General features: G+C 41.4%; 1 protein-coding gene across 1 annotated transcript in view; it reads right to left on the bottom strand.

Annotated features, from left to right (window-relative positions):
• Window positions 1-3,011: 3,011 nt before the first annotated feature.
• Window positions 3,012-20,931, bottom strand: part of ches1 (checkpoint suppressor 1) — an 86,731-nt gene continuing 68,811 nt past the window's right edge. The window contains exons 4-6 of the mRNA XM_015004144.2: window positions 20,708-20,766; window positions 10,680-10,788; window positions 3,012-8,422 (exon numbers count right to left, since the gene is read on the bottom strand). Of these exons, the coding sequence (XP_014859630.2) occupies window positions 7,867-8,422; window positions 10,680-10,788; window positions 20,708-20,766 (724 nt within the window). The 3' untranslated portion in view covers window positions 3,012-7,866. The remainder of the gene's footprint in view (window positions 8,423-10,679; window positions 10,789-20,707; window positions 20,767-20,931) is intronic.

Genomic DNA, 20,931 nt, shown 5'->3' with positions numbered 1-20,931 from the left:
GATGGAGCTGCGAGTGCGCCGAACATAGGGCAGGGTCAAGTGTCGCATATCGCGAGACTGCACGAGGGAAACGATGACTAATCGCCACGGGGACTGCTGGGAAACGTAGTTTACACGTGAAAAGGGGGTAAATAATACTCGACTGTCGCATTAGTTTTGTAACGCTTTGTGATGTTAATTTATTTAATTAGGCCAACTGCAAATAATAAGACTTATTGTATGTCAGGAATTAATCACATTCTGCCAGGAAGTAGACATAGTTTACCTCAGATGTTAATATATGAAGATATTTCCTACTAATAATAAAACATGTAATGCTAATAATCATTATATTTTTAATCCAGTAAATAGTAATAATGGAAGAAAATACTTAAATGTTCTGTAAAATTTACTACAAAAAACTTTCTGGTAAGAAATAAATAATGACACTCATATTTTAAATTTAATTGAATTGAATCAACGTTCTTCTTTTGCAGCTCCCTCCACAGATTCTGATTCAAATTAATGCCAAGATTAGTATCAACATCAGTCAAAAGGAGCATAAATGGGTAAATTAAGATCAAGCATTTATGTTGGATGTGTTCTTGCTTGCTGATCACTTTTTCATGTAGATATTTTATGCTGCCACCAGAGGGCGATCACACCACATAAAAGGAGAACCGCATCTCTTTCCAATTCCAGAGCACAATATCATAGCATCCAACTACTTTATATGGCATTCATTAACAAAAAAAAGAAAGAAAAGTGATTTTTTTTAATTCATCGTGATATGCAGACATCCTTGTGAGTATCTGAGAAAATTTACAACAACAACAATAAATATATATACATAAAACCTTTGCAATAAATCTAAGCTGACAGGAGAACCGTAACCTCCACTTCAGTCTCCATGGAAACTTGCTTCGCTGGTCATTCTATGGTTATGGATGATATGGAGCAGGGGGAAAATGAGGAAGGTAACCCGTTCTGCAGCGGTCCACCTGATGCTTTGGAGTGGCACTCTTTTATTATTTCATTATGTTTTTTTTTTATTTTAAACAGAAGGTCATCCACCATGTTCCCTTGAATCCGCTCACCTTTCTGGTTGCTGCTTTCAAGATTTTGAGGTGAAACATGCTCGGAGGCCATGTGACTCATCTGGAGTGTTTGTGGATGTGATTAAGCAGAAAAAAAGTCGGCCACGGCTGTTTCCCGAGCATGCCCTCTAAAAGATGTTGAGAACGTGCACCCCCCCAACCCCTCTCCACACCCACCCCCACTCCCAACTGCACGCACCCCTGTTCTTCTTTGCTATAGTTGCATAGCAACAGAGGAGCTGCTGGCTCCAGTTGTGTTGTGGTGTGAGCGTGCTGCACAGTGGCTCAAGATTAAGCTGGTCTCTCCGCTTCAATTATGAATGGGCTTCCACCGCCACACGACTCCGAAATGGCACCACTTAGACTGATAAGGCATTGAGGAACTCTTCAGTACTCCTAACTGTTTCTTTCCCCCCCTCCACACACACATACACACACTTCTCTCCCCGAGGTGGAGGTGGGCAAGACTTTAATCGCAATGTATTGAACTTAAACGATTAGAGGAGGTAAATGAATAATTAACTGGGAAGAGGAGCGCCGGTTATGATAAGACCCTTGTTGATGGGGAATATGTGAGGTTAATGATTGGGGTCAGGCTGGAGAGCAAATTAAAGAGTTCTCAAGTCTCACAAAGGCGGGCCCCCGGTAGTGGGGAGCCGCCGTGCAAGTGTGGGAAGCGGCGCGAAGGCGAAGTGAGGCCTGCTGCTTTCTCGTGGCTAGTGCTCGACTATATTTAACTTAAGATTCGGAGTGGAAAACGATTAAATTATACCCAATATGCACTGGTCTTCGGTCAGCTCAATGGATTTACCCTCGAGTAGTCGAAGTGTGGCGGAATGTGCGGTGCTTAAAAAAATAAAATAAAAATATTCATGCTCATGTGACATTTTGTCATGATGCAACCACAAACTTCTTGTTACTTTATTGGGGTTTAATGTGACAGAACAATAATATGTAGGAAAATGAGATGCAATTCATTTAAGTTATTAATTGTAGTTATTTATTTCAGTTACTTATTTTAAAGTGCAGCTCAAGTGGGACCTGCTGACTTGACGACTATTATCTGTGCAGTTCAGATTGGAAGTTTTGGTTTCAGTTGGCCACATGCTACGTAGGAGACGCAGCAAACACGTTAAGAACTGATAGAAAAAGTAAAAAAAAAACAAGATGCAGAACAGTATGTGTGGTAGAAAGCTGCCACTACCCTGACAACTTTCAGCTGGTGAAACACGATGGTGGCAGCATCATGCTGTTTGTGTTTGCTTTTCTTTGGCAAGGAAAATCTCTCGGAACTTGAAAACTGGCGTTCCCAGACACTCTGCACTCAGTCTGACAAAACTCGAACTTATCTTAAAAAGGAGGGCGGCCAAAAGATTCGTTTTGTAGATGTGCAAATGCAAGCCACACTTTTCAGAATCAGAGTTTTTTCATCTTTTGTGAAATTCTTTTTTTTTTTTTTTTTTTTTTTTAAACATCCATGATCTTACCACCACTTCACAGTCACAGACTTCTTTGTTTTGGTTTGTTACGTTAATAAAGATAAAGTTTGTGGTTGCAATATGGGAAAATGTGGAAAAAAATAAATAAAATAAAAAATCAAAAATCAAAGGGTTTAATACTTATATGCGCCACTGCAAACTTTCTGATTTTTTACTTTTATTTAGTTCAGTTCAGAAATGGTTTATCTCAAAAGAAAATCAAATGTTGTAACTCATATGATCCAGTGAGCAGGTAGCAGTCAGTCTTGCAACAAATTTGAAGACGCCTCTGACTTGAGGACCCTGCTGCTGTGCCGCCTTGTTGCCACGGTTACACATTACAACTGTCTGAAAGCACAAAAGTAAGAGCATCCAAAACTGCACAGCATCCAAAACTAGAGGAAATACTCGTCCAATGATAATAAATCACCGTCCAATGAGAAATAAACAGCCGAGCTTCTCTGCAACTTGTATTTTTTTTTATTATTGCAACCAACTGGAAGACAATACATCACATAAACATCATCGTAGTTTCTCAGAAAATGGAAAACAAAACAACAAAGAAAAGAAAAACAACATTTATATATTTTTTTGCCACGGCATTGGACAACGTTGATATTTACATGTAGTGATGAAGTAGGTCTTGAAATCATTCTTTGGCAACATGATTGCACAATAAGGAGAGAACCGAACACTTACTGAGATAAGAACAAACCAAAACAATAAAAATAAAATAAAAATAGGAACCAACACCCGGGTGCACTCCGAATCACATCTCGCAGATCATTGACAGCTTCGACTTTTGACATCACGAACCTATGGCTTTCCAAGATTCAGCTCTGCAGAAACAATGGCAGTATTCTAAGGAATTTTGAACGAGAAAAATAATGATAAAAATAATAAATAACAGGGATTAAAAACTATCAAAAACCCAAAAAGTTGGCAAAAACTGTTCATTTATTTATGAATGGGTTCTGTTTGGCAGGTGTGAAAAATTAAAATTACTCGTCTTGAGCGCTTTTTCAGGCAGTGGAATGAAATTAATTTGAGGTTTTTCCAGGACGCTAAAAACCAGATTTCATCTTTACGGCAAACTACAAGGGGAGTCGCACTAAAAAAAAACAAACAAGCGACTGTTAAACCAACTTTTTTTTTTTTTTTTAACTCGTCAATACAAGAGTGTGTGTGCAGGGGGAGGGTGGAGTTGTTGCGTCAAACGCAGCCAACTGATCATCGACCCAGGGCCGCGGGAACGCTCAGACAGAAACGAGACGGATGGCACACAGCCAGACGCTCTGACTGCGTCTCCTCTTAGCCTTTTTTTCTGTATGCGCGGAATGGAAAGTCAGTGATGCATGCTACAGGTGGCAAAAGGAGCATACCGGTGAATGGGACATGCATTTGTTTTTCCGGCTCGACCTGCTCATAATCGCTCAGTGTCTAGTCAGCTTAAAAAAACAAAAAAACACACACACACACACCTCTTCTGTCTCTGCTACTCTAAACAACCCCAGCTGACAGTAAATTAGCACTTTGACGTGCTCTTCTTTAATGTTTTACATCATTTCTAATAAAAACAAAACAAAGACCGTTTAAAAATACAAAATGTTGAAAGTGTGCAGGGTAAGTTCATCTTAACTGGCCTTTCCGTTGTTTTTCTAAACAAATAAATCCAATTCACTTTTTTGACAGTAAAATAAAAGTCAACGATTATCTAAAAACAGGAAGCGCCATATATAGTGTCTGATAGGCCTCGTTAACCGGGACATGTCGAGCTCATGTGTAGCCGCATGTTGGAGACAAACACAGCTGAAAGAGTTTCTATGTTGGAAACATATTTTTTGACCTAAGGGAAGGAACAACCCCAAAATTGAGAAAAATGGATAAAATACAGTTTATGCAGTCAAGAGTAGCTTGTGGTTTGTGAGCATAAAGAGTGTCAGATAAGAAAATGCTGCCTTGTACAACACTTACTTTTCTTTTATACGTCAGTACAAAATGCTAAATAGCTTCAGCTGTTTCTCTGTGTCTGAGCCAAATGAAGAAGAGAAATTAACTGTAACTGCAGCCCGGTCGTATGAGGATTTATTACCTTAAAGTTCTGTTTTAGTGTGAATCAGCATGCTGTTTTAAGAGATAAACTTCAGACGTCTCTGGTTAGGCTGACTTTAAACTGGACTGGCCGGGATGTCAAACCCAGGTGTGAATCCGGGTCGGCCCACGCAGTGCAAAAAGGACTTTAGAGAATTTGAATGTTGCGACAAAAGTCGTCCTCGGAATCCCAATTTGTACAGCTACGCCACTGTTGTGAAATTGAACCATAACAAAAACAGGTACTGAATGTGTGCATGACTTGCTAACATAAAGCTCTCGGACAACATTTCTCCCGAATTCCTCCTGGTTGGATGATTAACCCTTCCAGACCAAATGTAGCGCCTACGATCCATCCAAAATTGCAGGACTGTCACACTATCTAAAAAATTCCAACGGTTTCTGAAAGGGGAGACGTTGCGCTTTCCGGCCAATATCGGGTTACTATGGTAATTTCATCCCCCCGTAGCAGGGAGTGAAATTAATCTGAGGGGCTCTCTTTAAGTAGACAGTAAATTGCAAAAATAACTCGCTAGGTACTGAAAGTTCCAGTTGTTATGGATAAATGGGCAAATATATTTACTCGCAGGGGATTTAAAGAACTGCGTACAATTAAAATAAGCAAAAATATCCAGGCGGACATTTGAAACTTAGGCCTTATGGGGTTAATAATACAATTTTTTACCTAATGACCTCAAGCTGGACACTTTGCAATCACTACCCTCATCTTTGGTGCCTTTGTATTTCGCACTGATGCCTGTGTTTGGCGTCGCTCTTCGGGAAAGTTTGGCTGCGTCGTCACTTTGCAGAATCTTTACACATTTCTTGATTTTGGTAAGAAAAATGTTAAGAAAATAAAAATAATAATAATAATATATGCCCTTTAAAGTTTCCTACCGTGTTTTGTCCTCTACAATGGCAGCAAATCTCTCCTTAAATTAAAGAATTTAAAATACTATATTTAACTTAGAAAGCAACATTTCTTCCTCTTCGTCTCCTACAAGGTAGCCATTTTTTTCCGTTTCGAAGGGAGGGAAAATATGAGATTTATTCAGGACACCTACAGCGTTTTCCATGCCCAACTGATTCATACATTTACACTGAACAATGTCAATGGAAAGTAAGGACACATGTACATCTACACGCTGGAAAAGAGAAAAAAAAAATCCCCCCGCCCCCAACAAAAAAACAAAACAATACTGTTATAAATAAATATAGGTGGCGCTCTGTTGTGTAAATAGAGCGACTGACGGCAGGCAGGGAGGCAGGCACAACGTTAAAGGGTGTGTGTGTTCTCGGACACACTGGCTCACACACTCCACAGACGAGATCTGTAGTGACACACCGGGGGCCAGGGGGATGTGGGGATAACACTGAACACCTACAAGAAAAATCTACCAAAAAACCCCCACAAACAAAACAAAAAAAGAAAGAGTCAGGTAGAGGAAGACAGAAGCCCACCCTCCCCAAAAAGAGGTGATCGAACCCAGAGCTCAGAGGTGGCACCCCTTGGGGAAGGGGGTGCAAAGGGGTTTTTCTAATTGTTCCTGCCTAAAGATGTGTCATTGAAAAACCCACTCCGAAAAGTCAAAAACTAAAACGCTGAAAAGAAACAAGACCAACATGTAGGCAGAAGTAGAGGGAAGCCCACCCTACACCCCCTCATCCCGCCACCCCTCAAAAGAAACGCTTCTGCTGGCCCTGAAAGCCAAAGCCTAGAGGTTTCACCACCCGCCCCTCAACGGGGGTGGAGGTCTCTGATCTACGTTCCTGCCTGAAGACATGTCCACTCCAAAAAAATAAAAATAATAAAAAAAAACCCTGATAAAACAAAACAGAAAACTCCATAATAATCACAGGTATAAGAATTGGCGGAAAAAAATCATTTTTTTTCTTCCTTTCCTCTAGGATCAAGGTTTATATGAAAATAAGTCATGCTTCATGCTAAATACATCGTTTATCTTACATGAATCTTTGAATAAAAAAGATTTTGCTTCTCATCTTATTTACAAGCACCCATGCAATATAACTGAGAAAGTCCTGCAGGTCAAATTGCTTCAATTAAGAAAAAGGGAAAAAAAAATAAAATATTTTCTAACCTTTGTACAGAGTTGCCCACGTGGGACAAATTGCTTATATCTTTATGAAGGTAGAGTGAGAGGGTTTAGAGACGGGGACACGACGGACAGGAGAGGCCCGAGCCCAGCGGGTCGGACGTGGAAAGTTGGCGTTGTCGGCTGGACAGGAAGTTGTGGCAGCTACTGGGTATAGCTATGATCTCTGAACGGAGGTACTGAGCGGGTTTCAGGGACGACGTCTACGTGATGCAACAAGAACAACAAAATGAAGGAGATATTGCCTCAGACCCGGCTTGCTATCTGTCTCTATTGTGATAAACATGACCGTTTTTTTTTCTATTTTTTTTTATTTTAAGATATTTTATTCTTAAATACTATGAGTGCTCTCGAAATAAACCATGTTTTTTTTCTCCATGTAAGTGGCATAAAATAATTTTAAGTGCATTGAATATACATCACATTGGGTTTTACTTTGACACTTGAGGTCACTCCTCTCTTTAGCTCTTTACTACGATGCCTTCTCCGTTTTTTTTTTTTTTCGTTCTTCTCCGTCGGCTGTCGCATCGGCTACATGAAGCAACCTGGTCGCGTATCTTTGGCACAGTCTCACGTTTGTGCTCGTGGGTGTAGGAGAGCGATGCCCCCGCCCCTCCAGAAGAGGTGGGTCTCCGCCGCGTTTGCTGGCATCGCTGAGAGATTGCTACAGATTCAATGTGGGAAAAAAAAAACAAAACAAAAGAAAAAATAAAAGAACCGAAACCAGGAAAGGACAAACAGCCATCCTCCGCTCGCTGCGCGACGTACTTCCTCTGCTCGCCCCGAGTTAGTGACAAAACATGCTTTTTTTTATGGCTTTCATCCCCTTTTTAAAACAACAACAAAAAAACCCAACATAGACACATGAGAGATACCCACTGATGTTAGTGTTGCTGAACATGTAGGAAAACATTGATTTTTGATATTGCCACAAATAAGTAGGATTCACCTAATGCCCTGCAGATAGATAGAGGGAGATGACGAGTGTCTGTCGAGACTAATGCTGTAGTAACGTTACCTGTTGACCTATTTGTACGTGTGTGTGTGAGTGGTGTGTGTTGGGTGTGCGTGGTTGGAGGTGTCTGAATGCGTATGTTTTTTTTTTTTTTAGTTTCTTAGGGTCTCTTTCTGCTCCTTCTGGCCCTTGGCGGCGCGGTTTGTGATGTTGTTGAGGCAGGCTCTGACGCCGGCCAGGTGGAGCAGCGACCCCGCCGCCTCCTTCATCTCCTCGTCGTCGCTCTCCGGCGGCTTCTCCGGCGCACGCCGCTTCTTCAGCGGCAGCGTGTCGCTAATGCCCCTCGCTCGGCTTTTGGTCCAGGGCAGGCTGCTGCCCGGCAGAGTCCCGGCTCCGGCTGCCGAGCTGCGTCTTTGTCCACGCGGGGGCTGCTGGGAAATGTAGGCGGCAGCGGCGGCGGCTGTGGCTATGTGAGAGTCCAGCGGGATCTCCCGGGGCTCCGGCTTGACATCCGACTGGATCTCCACAGCAATAATGTCGTCATCTTCCAGCGCGGAGGAAGGGTTGGTGATTTCGGAGGGGGACAGGCTGCTGGGGGACTTGGCGGTGCTGTAGGTGTGGTCGTCCTGAAGGTCCTCGCCGCAGGGGATGGGGGAGTAGCGGGACGGGCTGTCCTTTCCCCGGCTAAGGTAATCTCCCAGGGATGATCTGGACACGGAACAGGAGAGGATAATGTTACATCTTTGGTCAGGAAGTCAAAATCAAGTTCATCAAGATGTATAGCACATGTCAGGAACAGCTGATAGAAGGCTGACTTTGTAATTATCTTTAAGTGATTATGGATGTTCAGGTCTGAGTCCATCACTACATCCACATTCTGATAGTGTGTACCCATGTTCTACTGAAACTGCTGGGATGTAGAAGAAAGGTAGGAGGTAATCTTTCACTCCTCTAGGCCTGAGGTGAAGATCTCTCAAGTCCGATAAAAACCTTGTATCCCTGAAAATAAAATACAAAGTCAGCCATTCCCTTTTAAGGTCGGCAGTCATCAGACTGTCACCCATGCATATTTCAGATGACACTGAGCCTTCTGAGCGGCTTTAAACCTGGGGAACCTGCTCAGCACAAAGGTACAGCATCAGAACACGTCAATTTAACACTGAAGGTATAGCATTCAAACCCTGTTCAACATTTTCCCATTTTCTCATGATACAACTATAAACCTTTATGCATTTTAGGGGAATTTTTTGTTTTTGATAGATCACAAAGTATTTTTTGTGTGAAGTGTAAGAAGAAGGATACAGCAATTTGGACAATACATTTGTAGCAAACTGCCCTTTACTTTGACAAATAAAACCCAATGCCTTCAGGAGGAGAGAAGCAGACCTTTAATCAATGACACGACTGCAAACCAAGAAGCTTCAATCAAAGAACCAGTCAATATATCAATGGTAACTTGGGAGGAGCGCAAAGCATTCTGGGTAAATACAACCAAAACAAATGTCTAGTCTTGCACTAGTGAGAGAAATGTTGTTAACCAATGACAAAAGAGAAACCCGACAACCACTAAATCTTCGCAAAGAAGGAAGTTGCGCTCATGTCTTCTTCTGAGGTTCTCATATAGTTTCCCTCAGTGGTTCTTGGTGCAGCGCCACCACGGGTTTTTTCAAAGGGTTTGGATTGTTTGACACGGGGCAGTGTGAAAGAGAACCATAACAGCTGAATGCTGCAATATTGGTCTGTAGTTGAGCCGAGTCTACCAAACTATCAAGTGTGAAAACCGCCTTAGAGTTATCAAAGTGAAGGAGGCTGAATGCAAATGGAGACCTGATTTTAGTTATTTAAAGGGACAGAATGATGCGTTTTCCTGATATCATTTTGTAGCACAAGCAAGTAAATATGTTACCTCCAGTTGTTAAAAAAATGCTGTATACATCAAACATGACTTAAAAGAAATTTGATTACATGGCTCCTCTATTAACCCTTTAACATTTCTACCAGAGTTTCTCTGAGATGAGCTCCAATAATGAGCTCAGCAGATGTGTGGTTCTACCAGGTGTTTGCTAATTGCTGCTGGCTAGTCTGAAGGAGCTGAGTGTGTTTTACACAGCTGAATGGTTGCCACGGGAGATTCAAGGGTATCTCAAGCATGCATGAAAGAATCAAAGCAGCACTCCAGGTGTGTTTTTAATGAGGGAATAACATGATAACATGATGAGAAGCTAAAAAAAGAAGAGTAAATTTTACATTATACTGCACCTTTAAATATGTCTCAATTAAGAACTGATTTGTATTGATCTATCACAAACTGATCAATATATGAAAAGTTCAAAGGATGCTCATAATTTTCAGGCCCTGAGCGTCATACTATTGAACATATTTTGCTGTAATAGTGAGAGAATTGTGTTGTGTACAGCACTAAAGGAGGTGGAGGGAGGTGAGGTGGGGGTATCCTGCAAAGCCATAAATCAGTAGCAGCTTCAGGAGAGTGCCTCGTCCCGCAGACATCCTCTCCTTCAGAATGAGAGAGTTAGCATATTAATATCTTATAAGCAAAACACGCGCCCCTCGCAGTGATCAAATATTCACTGCATACCTCCAGTGAGCCCTTGGCTATGTTTAATTCATTACGCCGCGCCGACCATTATACTCTTATGCTCTGGTGATGGATGTGCGTGTCCGTGCATGCCGCATATGTTCTCCGGATCAAAAAGCCTTTCCCTCTAATAAACCTGTTTGTGTGTGTTTTTGAGGAAAGGAGCGCATTACATAAACACACCTGGATGAAATGTTCAGAGCAACAGGGGGAGCGTGTGAAAGCCTGACTTTTGGAGACAATAAAGATGTAATTATGTAAACTACGAGTGGAAATTTTTCTATTTTTTTCTTCTTTTGCGGGTGTAGGTGGATCCGTTTGCGCAGGGGAATCCCATTAATTATACGTCTGAGGGCAAAGTTTACCCACCTTATAGCCGAGGTTCTGCTCCCCACGGGGCTTACGGGCAGGGGTCTGATGACGGGGAAGAGGGCCTGGCTCCTGACGCGAGCGCCGTTCTGGATCACGCCACGGGGAACTGGAAGAGAGAAGCATTTATAAACACTTAAGATAAAAAAGAAAAGGACATCGAGACAGATCCTTCCTGCAACCTGTAGCCCTTAAATCAGTTTATGAAAGAGGGAGGGATAAAAATAGAGGAACCGTCTCGAAAATATTTGATCGGGCCTCGATGAGAATTCAGCGGCCGTCCGAGGAGGCCGATGAGGCGATATTGATGAGCAAGGCGAGCTTAAATTGAGCGGGAAAGCGTCATAAATGAGTTAGGGCCGCTTTGATTCATTCGATTAGCAACGACCGCCGGGCTCGGCTAAATGCAGCCCGTCTGACACCGTGTGGGGGAAATCGGCGGTGGCGGCACTTCAAACTGGACCTGAAGTACTCCTGTTTTGCTCATGAGATGAGAATTTGGGCAGTATTTACCCTACAAACGAACCTGCAGGTCGACATCTCCACTCAATAAATGTCATGAGTCAGAAACCAGCATAAAAAAAGACAATGTCCACGATAACCCACACCGTAAGCTGATTTTTCAAGTAGCTAGACCCATTGTAAAACCTCCTTAGAGTTACCCGCTTTCCAAAAATAAACTATAAAAAGCAGCTGATGCTCAGTAAATAAATGTGGTCCCAGCATTTTTGCTGAAAGCTTATTCAATGACAGTTTATAACAGGATAGTTGTTAAAAATTCAATTTTTAAGAAATTTTAAGACAGACTGAATGAAATATGCGACCAAAAGAACTCTAAATATGCAGGATGATTAGAGAATCTTCATATGGGCAGGCGACAGAAGTGAGCCAGTGGTAAAAACAAATGTCTTCCAGCCAATTAGTGATACATTTTCACTCACCAGTGACAGCTAGCTAGCTTTTATAACTTAGTTAGTCTTATACCTCTAATATACCTTTGCCAACGAGGTATATAGATAGCATATAGTTAGTAAAGGTAGTATACCTTTTCTAGTTAGCTAGCTAGAAAAGGTATACTTTTTATTTTATTTTTTTCTTTAATTATGTAAAGCACCTTGAAATTCCCTGCTGCTGAAATGTGCTATACAAATAAAATTTGATTGATTGATTGATCGATAGCAAAGGTATATTAAAAGAAAGTTAGCGACAGCCTGGTTACCAATTGGTAACATTTGCTTGTCTTATACCTCTAATACACCTTTGCTAGCTAGCTAGTTTGCTGGTTAGCAAAGTTATATTAGTCCTGCAAAAAGGTATAAAGTCCCGCCAAAAAAAGCTACTTACAAGATTCAATAGTCCTACAATTACAAAATTTAAGACCTTTGATTAGCACATCTAAGCCCAAATTACCTTTTTAAAAAATTAATTTAAGAATTTTTAAAGATATGTGGACACACTGTATGAAAGTTATTGTGTAAAGGTGGAAAAATTCAGGTGCCATGGAAGCAAGTTGAAGCAGGTATAAGCATGCACTGGTTACTGGTTTTGAGTTATTTGCAGATTATAAAAATGTGAGTTCTAAGCTTTCCAATGATGTCAGAGACACAAAAATGAAAAATAAAGTAAAAAAAAAAAATCAAGAAGATGGGGCATTTGAATATTGGTGCTATAAGTTTCAAAAATAATTATTCACCCAAACAAAAAAATACAAAAATAAGAAGCGTAAGAGACTGTATAGCAAGGACAAATTTTATAATAAGAAAAATAACGCTACATAGACATTAAAGACAACATGCTCAGCGTAAAAGAATGTGCAAATTTAAAACAGTAAAAGGGTAATTTAAAGACAGAAACATGTACAAGATGTTTATTTAATTTTTAACACGTGGTCAGTCCAATTTGTATTTGTTAATTTTTGCAGTGCACCGAACAACCTGCCTATTAATGACCTGCTTAAGCCGGGCTAAACGACATCATTTCCTTTTCCCTCCATCGGCGGTACTTAACTCAAAGGTGATCTACTGGCAACAATTTGGAGATACAGGCGTTTGGGTTAATTATGTCCTTAGATTATGGTAAATGTCAAAGTAAGGAGCAGCAAGAGTTAGAAGGATTGTAGATGGCTCCCAGTGGAACTGGGGTTCAATTACTACACCAGTTTCATCCATTAAGACTCTTGGAACAAGATTCTGACTCGTCTAAGCTGACTGAATAAGTGCAACTTGTTTCAGGCGTGAGGATGTGGACTCAGACATTTTCAAAGAAAATTATATCTCAATGAGAAGTCCGCCCAAAGGACATTGAATAGTTGAAATAATTCATGCCATGCGACAAGAACATTACAAAGATTGATTGAAAGTCAATTGCCTTGGCAACAGGTCAACTTTGATGAGATTCCATGTTTTTGGTGAAGAAATACAACCCCTACCACGATGTTCAGAAGAAGTCAATTTGGACTTCTTTTGACTATAATATCCACTTTTCATACAGGCAAGATCTGAGGACTACTATGCTGCTGATTTCTGCACCGTTTCCATGGAGCTTCTGGGTTGCTGTGCTTGACAGATTGTTGGAAATGAAAAATGAGAGAAAAAAAAAATCGGCATATAATTCTTAGCACAACACTCACCTCTCTCCCAATTGTGCACTGCAACCCAGCTGGCTAAAAAAAACAACAACAAATTTCTCCTCCTTTGTTTTTTAAAGGAAGACAAAATAGTGTCATTTTATTTAATAAAAATAATGCAAAGGAATATTGTTGCTTTTGCCTTAAATAACAGGCAAAAGTATTTACACTTTAGAAAAAGTTTAGAAATCCAAAATACTAAATTTATGACTGATGTCATAAAGAGAACTTTCTAAAAGTATTTAAACTTTTAGAAAAAAAGTTTATTTACCATATAAACTGTAAAAAGTTTGGTATTTTACTCAAGGTTTCCATAAGAATATAACTTTTAACAACTCTCATGTGACACACTGCTTTATTTGAAGAAAGCTTAATAGATACTGCCCAACTCTTCCTGGTTTATATGCTCCCCATACTGAGGCATTTTGTGAATAGTTCTCAAAGTAAGTGCTTTAGAACAAACACCATATTATTTTCAAATTGTGCTCTAGAAACATGGAGTTTAAGACCTGCACATTCACATAAAAGTAAAATAATCCAAGCATTTATTTTACACCTCTAAAGCCAGGCTTTACTGTAACCCTATTGTGTGTTGTGAGACTGACAAGAAAAAAAAAGACCATATTTAAAGCTTGAATACTCAATGCCTGTAAGCTAAATGTGTCTAAATATAAAACTAAAGTCAGAACTGAGAGAAACATTAACAAGCTGCACATAAAACTGAGCAATTTTTGGATTCTCCACCAAGGCCGTGACGTCTAAAGGCCGCCGTCCCGCTTCTGCGAAAGGACCGAACCGAGAAGCTTCCCGAAGGTCAGAAGAAGAAGAAAAGATCTGAGCCCAAAGCTCTTATTATTCAACGCAGACTGCTCACCACAAGCCGTCCCAGTTCACTAAAACAGCTGTCATCTCTGGGGTCAGCTCGTGTTTTGCAAATGATGACCCGCTGTTTGCCTTTTGTCTGCCACAGACGCATTTGTTGAGGTGCAAATGCCAGCGAACATGTACTGCAGCACAAACACGCTGCAGCTGAAGCCTGTATCCCCCCACCACCGCCACCACCCCAATGTTAAATCTGAGCCCAAATGCTAAATTTATGATTGATGTCATGAGGAGAAATTTAATTCGCCTCAGGAGCCGCAAGCTCATTAAAACATACAAGTTGTCACGGCGAGGCCCCCCCAGAAAAGAGCTTGGTGTATTTGGCTCATGTTGTAGCTCACGCGAGTCGCACAACCAGATGAAATATGATGGGAGTTGCTGGTGCTTTTGTCGTTGGAAGTGTGTTTTTCAGCCTCTCCCCCGGCCCGCTGTGTCCACAGTAATCTCATTGACTGCTGTTAGCATGGCCGTGCCCCTGATATCGCCAGCGCTGCTCTCCATAACCTTATAAGTAAGTCGCTGCACAGAGTCTCTTTTGTAATCTTGATCACTTGCTGCATGGTTCTCTGTGTGTGTGTGTGTGTGTGTTTTAGTTTTTCTCAACTTGTAAGGTCCATTTTTCTAACCAATACTGCATTGTGAGGATCAAATACTCCTTATAGAGCCCAAAAATCAGATCACATAAGAAGATGTGCTTTTTTAATTAGGTTTAGGACTAAAGTGTGAGTTGAGTTTAGGTAAGGTTTAGGGTTAAGCATGTACTGGTAATGGTTAGGTTAAGGGTTAGGCTGTAGAGAAATGAATAAAATTGAATGGAAGTCAATGCAAAGTCCTTGTGAAAATAGAAAGATGTAATATGAGTGTGTGTGTGTGTGTGTGTGTGTGTGTGTGTGTGGGCAGCGCATTAGGTCTTCCCGGGTTGACGTGCAAACGTCCCCTCCTTCCCCACCCGTTCGCTCCAATCGGGCTTTGCGTTACCATAGCAACATGCCACAGAGTGGAGGATCAGGCATCAGAAGGGAAAGTGATAGAAAGAAGCAGGGGGGCGAGAGGAAATACCAGGCTGTGTTTGACACAGCGACGGCGAACCAACCCGAGGACTGTTTCGCTTCAATATGCAGAGAAACCTCGCGCTGTTCCAGACACACAGAGCCAGAGTCCTCTGTGCCTCTAAATCTGAGAGAAATACAAAAACTCACTAAGAATTTATGAATTTACCTCTGAGCTGTATTCAAAACCAGATGGAGGGATGGATATAAATATAACTAATGGATGAATGGATGGAGGACAGACTTCTAGATGGATGGATTATGGCTGGTCTTCTAGATGGATGGATGACTATTGGATAGACTATAAGATGGATGGATGGATGGATGGATGGATGGATGGATGGATGGATGGATGGATGGATGGATGGATGGATGGATGGATGGATGAATGGCTAGTGAATAGACTTAGAGATGGATGAATGGGTAGATATCTAATGGATGGACTTCTAGATGGATGAAAACCCATCCATCTAGAAGTCATTGGCATTGGCCTATGTACCTATCGGCCAATGCATTGACCTATAGGTACATCAATGGATGTGTAGTTGACGAATGAACAGAGATATGGATGGAAGGACAGATAGATTGGAAGATGATGAACACACAGCCTAACAGATGGATGGATTAATGGACGGATGGATACTTAATGAATCGGCCTGAGGGGGAAACACCACTACACTTCCATACTTTATTTTCTAAAAGACTTCCAGACGGCGCATGGACACAAACACACACCCACAAACACGTGGCTGCCAAGTCCAAGCGTGGGCAACTCTTCCCCCTCGTCCTCTCTCTATTTTCGTATTTGCACTTGCTCATAAACCCTGTTTGTCCATCTAATTCCACCCTCTTGTTGATATTTCCCCCCCTCAATAGCCCCCAGCCAACCACCCTCTGTATTGATCTGGCTGCCATTCTGTGTACACTGGTGACTCATATCTCCTACTGAGCATGTATGCCGTCTCTGCAGGTGAAAAGCCTGGGACATATGCTGCGGAGATGAGGCGACAAAACCGCACCGACACTGAGCGGTTCGCTCTTAAAAGCCTCAAGCCGTTCAACTGTAAAAAATTCCTTTTGATGGTAAGAGAACACACTGTTTGCATCTGAGGCATTTTCCTAGAAAGAATGTCTGCTTTTTTTCCCCCTTCCCCTTAAGCATGGTCAGCTGCCCTCTCTTCTGTCTGCTTCCTGCGTCTTCTCCCTGCCTCCCCCTCCTGTCTCCTCCTAAATGAGTTCCACATGGCCCTCCGGGCTGCGAAGTCTCGCCTCGTCCGGCAGAGGAGCGCTCGCTCAGATCTCGCTCTCACAGCTCCACGGGTTCACAGGTCACTCCCGGCAGACCTTGAGATTGCAACCGTTTGAAGGCGGTCTCTCGCTCAGTCAAAACAGGCACTCCCCCTCCACTCCCCTCCCTGTCCGTTTGTCCGCCTGGCTGCTGTGTGTTAAACCGAGAGTAGAGTCTGAGGGCAGGATGCATGCTAATGCTGTCTGACTGACTGGCTGAGTGACAGCCTGGATTGCTGGTGGGATGAAGTTGCTGGCAGTTTAACTGGACGACTAACCGGCTTGTCTATCTGACACTCGGACGGAGAGTTTAAGAGCTTGGCTGACTGACATGTGCTGGAACTTGTAGAGGGGAGACAAAAGGAAAGTAGCGCTTGATTACGGTAATATAATACAGCTTTGTAAACAAGTCTCTTCTTTTCTGTCAGAAACAAGCCTAAAGTTAACCAAAGGAGATGCTCAGGTAAAACCAGTTTTGTTTTGATCAACGTTGGAAATAGGACTCCTAGGAAATATCTGAGTTGCTACTAACAAGGTTTCTGTAGGTTTCACCCATTCAAATTTAAGACTTTTTAAAGGGGCATCATTATATATCATCAAGGCATATGGTGGCATTTTATAGCACAATCAAGTAACTATGTTACCTTTGGGAGAAGTAGCTCATATAATGAGCTCAGCAGATGCAGTTCCACCAGGTGTTTGCTAACATGTATTGAATTCAAGACCTATATTACCACAGAAATGTACAAACATCGTCTAGACAACTGGCAGTAACTTTGGACTTACCCAGGAAAGACGCAAAAAAGCTAGATTGCTAACAAGAGTATGTTAGCAGCTAGTAAGCGTTTGCCTCTACTGTCACACAAACAATGAATCAGGCAAACAATGAATATGTTTTGCCTGATAGAAAAGTCCGGCAAGAAAGAAAAAATACAGTGAATATTCAAGATTAAATAGTGCTGTAAAGGCAGATTTAAGACCTGGAAATTACACATTTAAAGCCAAATTATTATGTTTTTTTGATTAATTAAATACATTATGGTCTTAGTTTAAGATACCCAAATTCAGGAATTTTAAGGATGCGTTGCTTCGTTTCGGTGAAAGCAATGACAGCAACAATAGCACTCCCATCCAGAAGGAGGCGCCGAACACCAAAGTTACAGAACACCCCAAGAGTTTGATAATGATCAGCAGAGAAATTAAACTTATTAAGAAACATAGTGAGTTGAGATCACTGTTTACACCGTTTGGATAACTAATCTCTAAGGAGATAAAACTGTGAGTCCCTTTGTGGCCGGTAGCCACAACAAAGATAGATAGCAGGTAGATTTGGTCTATGCAGTGTAACGCTAACCAACCAATAGGAAGAAGGTGAAGCCTTAAGACTCCGCCTCTCCTCATTTGCATAATGAGGCAGAAATTTATAGGTAAAATAAAAATAGGAGACAGCAAGGACATAAAGTAGAGTGGACGGGGAAAAAAACAATATAAAAAGTTAAATAATAAAAAATAGAACTACATAGGTCTACGAATAAATAGAAGAATTTTAAAAACAGTTAAATTTAAATTATGACTCTGAGTTGTTATAGCTAACCTGAAACAATAAACATGAATGTCTACTAAATTATAAAACATGCCATATACTCTCCTTTTTTAAATTACTTGGTTCATTTTAAGTATATTGATTTATTTACTGGACCATTTATATATTTCTGCTTTATTTGAAATCGTGTAATCACTCCGAGTCTGTCATCTATAGCTGTAAATCCAAACTTAAAATCATTACATATTTTGTAAACTGCATTGACATTGTAATTAAGGGAGTCAGAGTAAAGGGGTGACTTCAGGCAAATACAAGTCACACTGCAGATTTTTGCATGAAAACAAACTTTTGCCTACACTATATACCTTTTGAGGCTCTGAAGTGGCCTGTCATAAAATCCCAGTAAAACACACATTTGTCGTGGTAATGTGAGAAAGTATGAATAAAGTTGAATGGGTATTAATACTTTAGCAAGGGACTGTAGGTTTTAATATGACATATCAGTATTCTTAATTACCATAAGGAAATATATTACCTGAGGTGCTCAAGGTGAAAGTGAAAGGATCAGCTTCATATTATAAAGAGTTTAATTTAATACTCTGCTGAATTTAAATGAAAAGCACATTGATTTTGAAGGTGAATAAAATTAAATAATGGGTAAAAAAAAAAAAGTAAAAATGTTGCGGTGACTGTAAAAAAAATTTGATCATGCTCTATGTGTTTATTAACTTACTACAGAGAAAATCAGCTGCAAAAAACAAACTTTACACTTCTGGTATCAGGAAATTATTAGTAGATTATTTCAGAAAACTCACTTTTATTAACTTCTAGAGAGTTTATATTGCTGTTACAGAAACAGTTTTGACATTTTAATCTTTTGTATGTCACTTACTTTCTATTGAAAGAGATGGTATTATATGTTTTCCATTCACATATTGCCATTTTTTAGTGCAATTACAAAACTATGTTACCATTAGAAATATGCTGTTTATATCAAATATAACATAAAAGAAATTTAACTTTGTAATTTATCTCCTTCAAATCAGGCCTCTGTCTCTAAGAAACTCTTGCTCTTTCTGAAACTCCGCCTTCAGGAAGTTGTCACTACATGGCTCCTATATTAACCCTTTAAAAAAGTTTTTATTTTTATTTTTTTTAATCAACTGAGAAGAAGCTCTTAAAATGAGATCATCAGATGCACAGTTAAGTTTGCTAATTGCTGGTGGTTAGTCTGAAGGAGCTGAGTGAGGGAGTCAGCCTTGACAGCTTGGAAACTGTAGCTTGGAGGAGGAGCTACGACCTTGAAGGCGGAGCTAGGTTCACCCAGGTGTTTTGCACAGCTGAATATAGTTGCTATGGGAGATTAAAGGATTTCTCAAACATGCATGAAAGAATCACAGCAACACTCCAGGTATGCTTTTGATGAGGGAATAATATTATAACATGATGTTAAGGTCCAAAAACATGACCTTTACATAATTCTGCCCTTTTAATGTGTGTTTTATTCTTTTGACCCTGTGATTTGGTAACTTGGGGGGGGAAGGGAGGTAATCTGTCAGAATGGGGCCTCATCTCCCAGAGACTGTCGCTGTGTTCTTACTGCTGCTGTCTTGGTGACAGGGACAGACAGACTTCAGGCCAGATCAGCTCAGAGCAGAGCAGCTCTGAAAGCTCTGGGAATGGGCGATGGAAGTAATAAGTGAGGCCACTAACCGCCCTTCCTCCCCCCCTCCCCCCACCACCTTCCTCCTACCCTCTGCTTGTCGTTGCCTCTGGCTGTCTGTCACAACTTCCTTTCTCCCTGCTGCCTCTGAACATCACACCTGACCATTCCTGCACTCTTTCCTTTTAAAAAAAAGGAAAAAAGACATTTCCTGTCCTTTCCTGCACTCCGAGTCAACCCTCGCTTGCCTCCCTTTCTGTCCGTCCATCCGCTTTGAGTCATCACTCAGACTAGAGGGAGTCCAGGTTCTCAGGCGCGTCCCCCCCCCTCTTCTCTTCTCTCCGACTCCGGCTCCTTGACCATTACTACTCCATTAATAGCGGCGATGGAGGGCTCGCCTCAGACGCCTAATGTATCCATTTCCCTCTCCATTTAGGGCTCGGCGGCCCGGCGAGCTCCCGGAGTGCTCCCTGATTGGGATTGAATGTCCATTTTAACTGCCGTCCAGCCACCGCAGGAGGAGGCGGAGGAGGAAAGGAATAATGGAAAATACAGGGAAAAGGAAGTGAGAGTGGACATATGTTACGCTAAATGAGGGGAGAGGGCGGTGGAAAAGGGGGTCTCCGGTTTCTTCCTTTCTTATTGTCTCATTCTTTTTTTTTCTTTTTAAATAAAAAAAACAACTCTGAAATATGTTTCTGTAGACAGAAAAAAAAAGCATTCCTCCTCTGGATGGAGGCCAAGAGTCAGATCTCAGAGCTTGGTATTCCTCTAAAAAAGAAGGGATTTGGAACTGAGATGATTGGAGTTGGCACATCCGTGGAAAGTGGAGTGGGGAAGAAGGGAGAAAGAGGGCGAGGGAGTGAAAAAGACAAAAGAAAGAGAGCGAGAGAAAGATAAAGAGACAGAGAGAGAGAGAGAGAGAGAGATCACACACAAACACAAACAAGAACGGGACTTGTGGAGGTGAGACCGTACCTTGTAGAAGAACTCCTCCGTTCTTTCTGAAGAGGGGGCTCCCCGACCACAATGGAGGACTGGAGAGGAAGGAGAAGGAAAGAGGAAGAGAGAGAGACAGAGAGAGAGAGAGAACTGGTCAATCATTTGATCTCGCGGCAGCAGCCAGACGAGCCCGGCCGGCTTCGTCGCGAGGCAGGAATTTGAGTCCATAAGCCAATGCTTCTGATTATAGTGATTAGAAT

This window comes from Poecilia mexicana, unplaced genomic scaffold (assembly GCF_051168715.1).
Source record: "Poecilia mexicana isolate PSO_F unplaced genomic scaffold, ASM5116871v1 scaffold_21, whole genome shotgun sequence".
Classification (NCBI taxonomy): Eukaryota; Metazoa; Chordata; class Actinopteri; order Cyprinodontiformes; family Poeciliidae; genus Poecilia; species Poecilia mexicana.
This window is presented reverse-complemented; position numbering and strand designations above follow the sequence as displayed.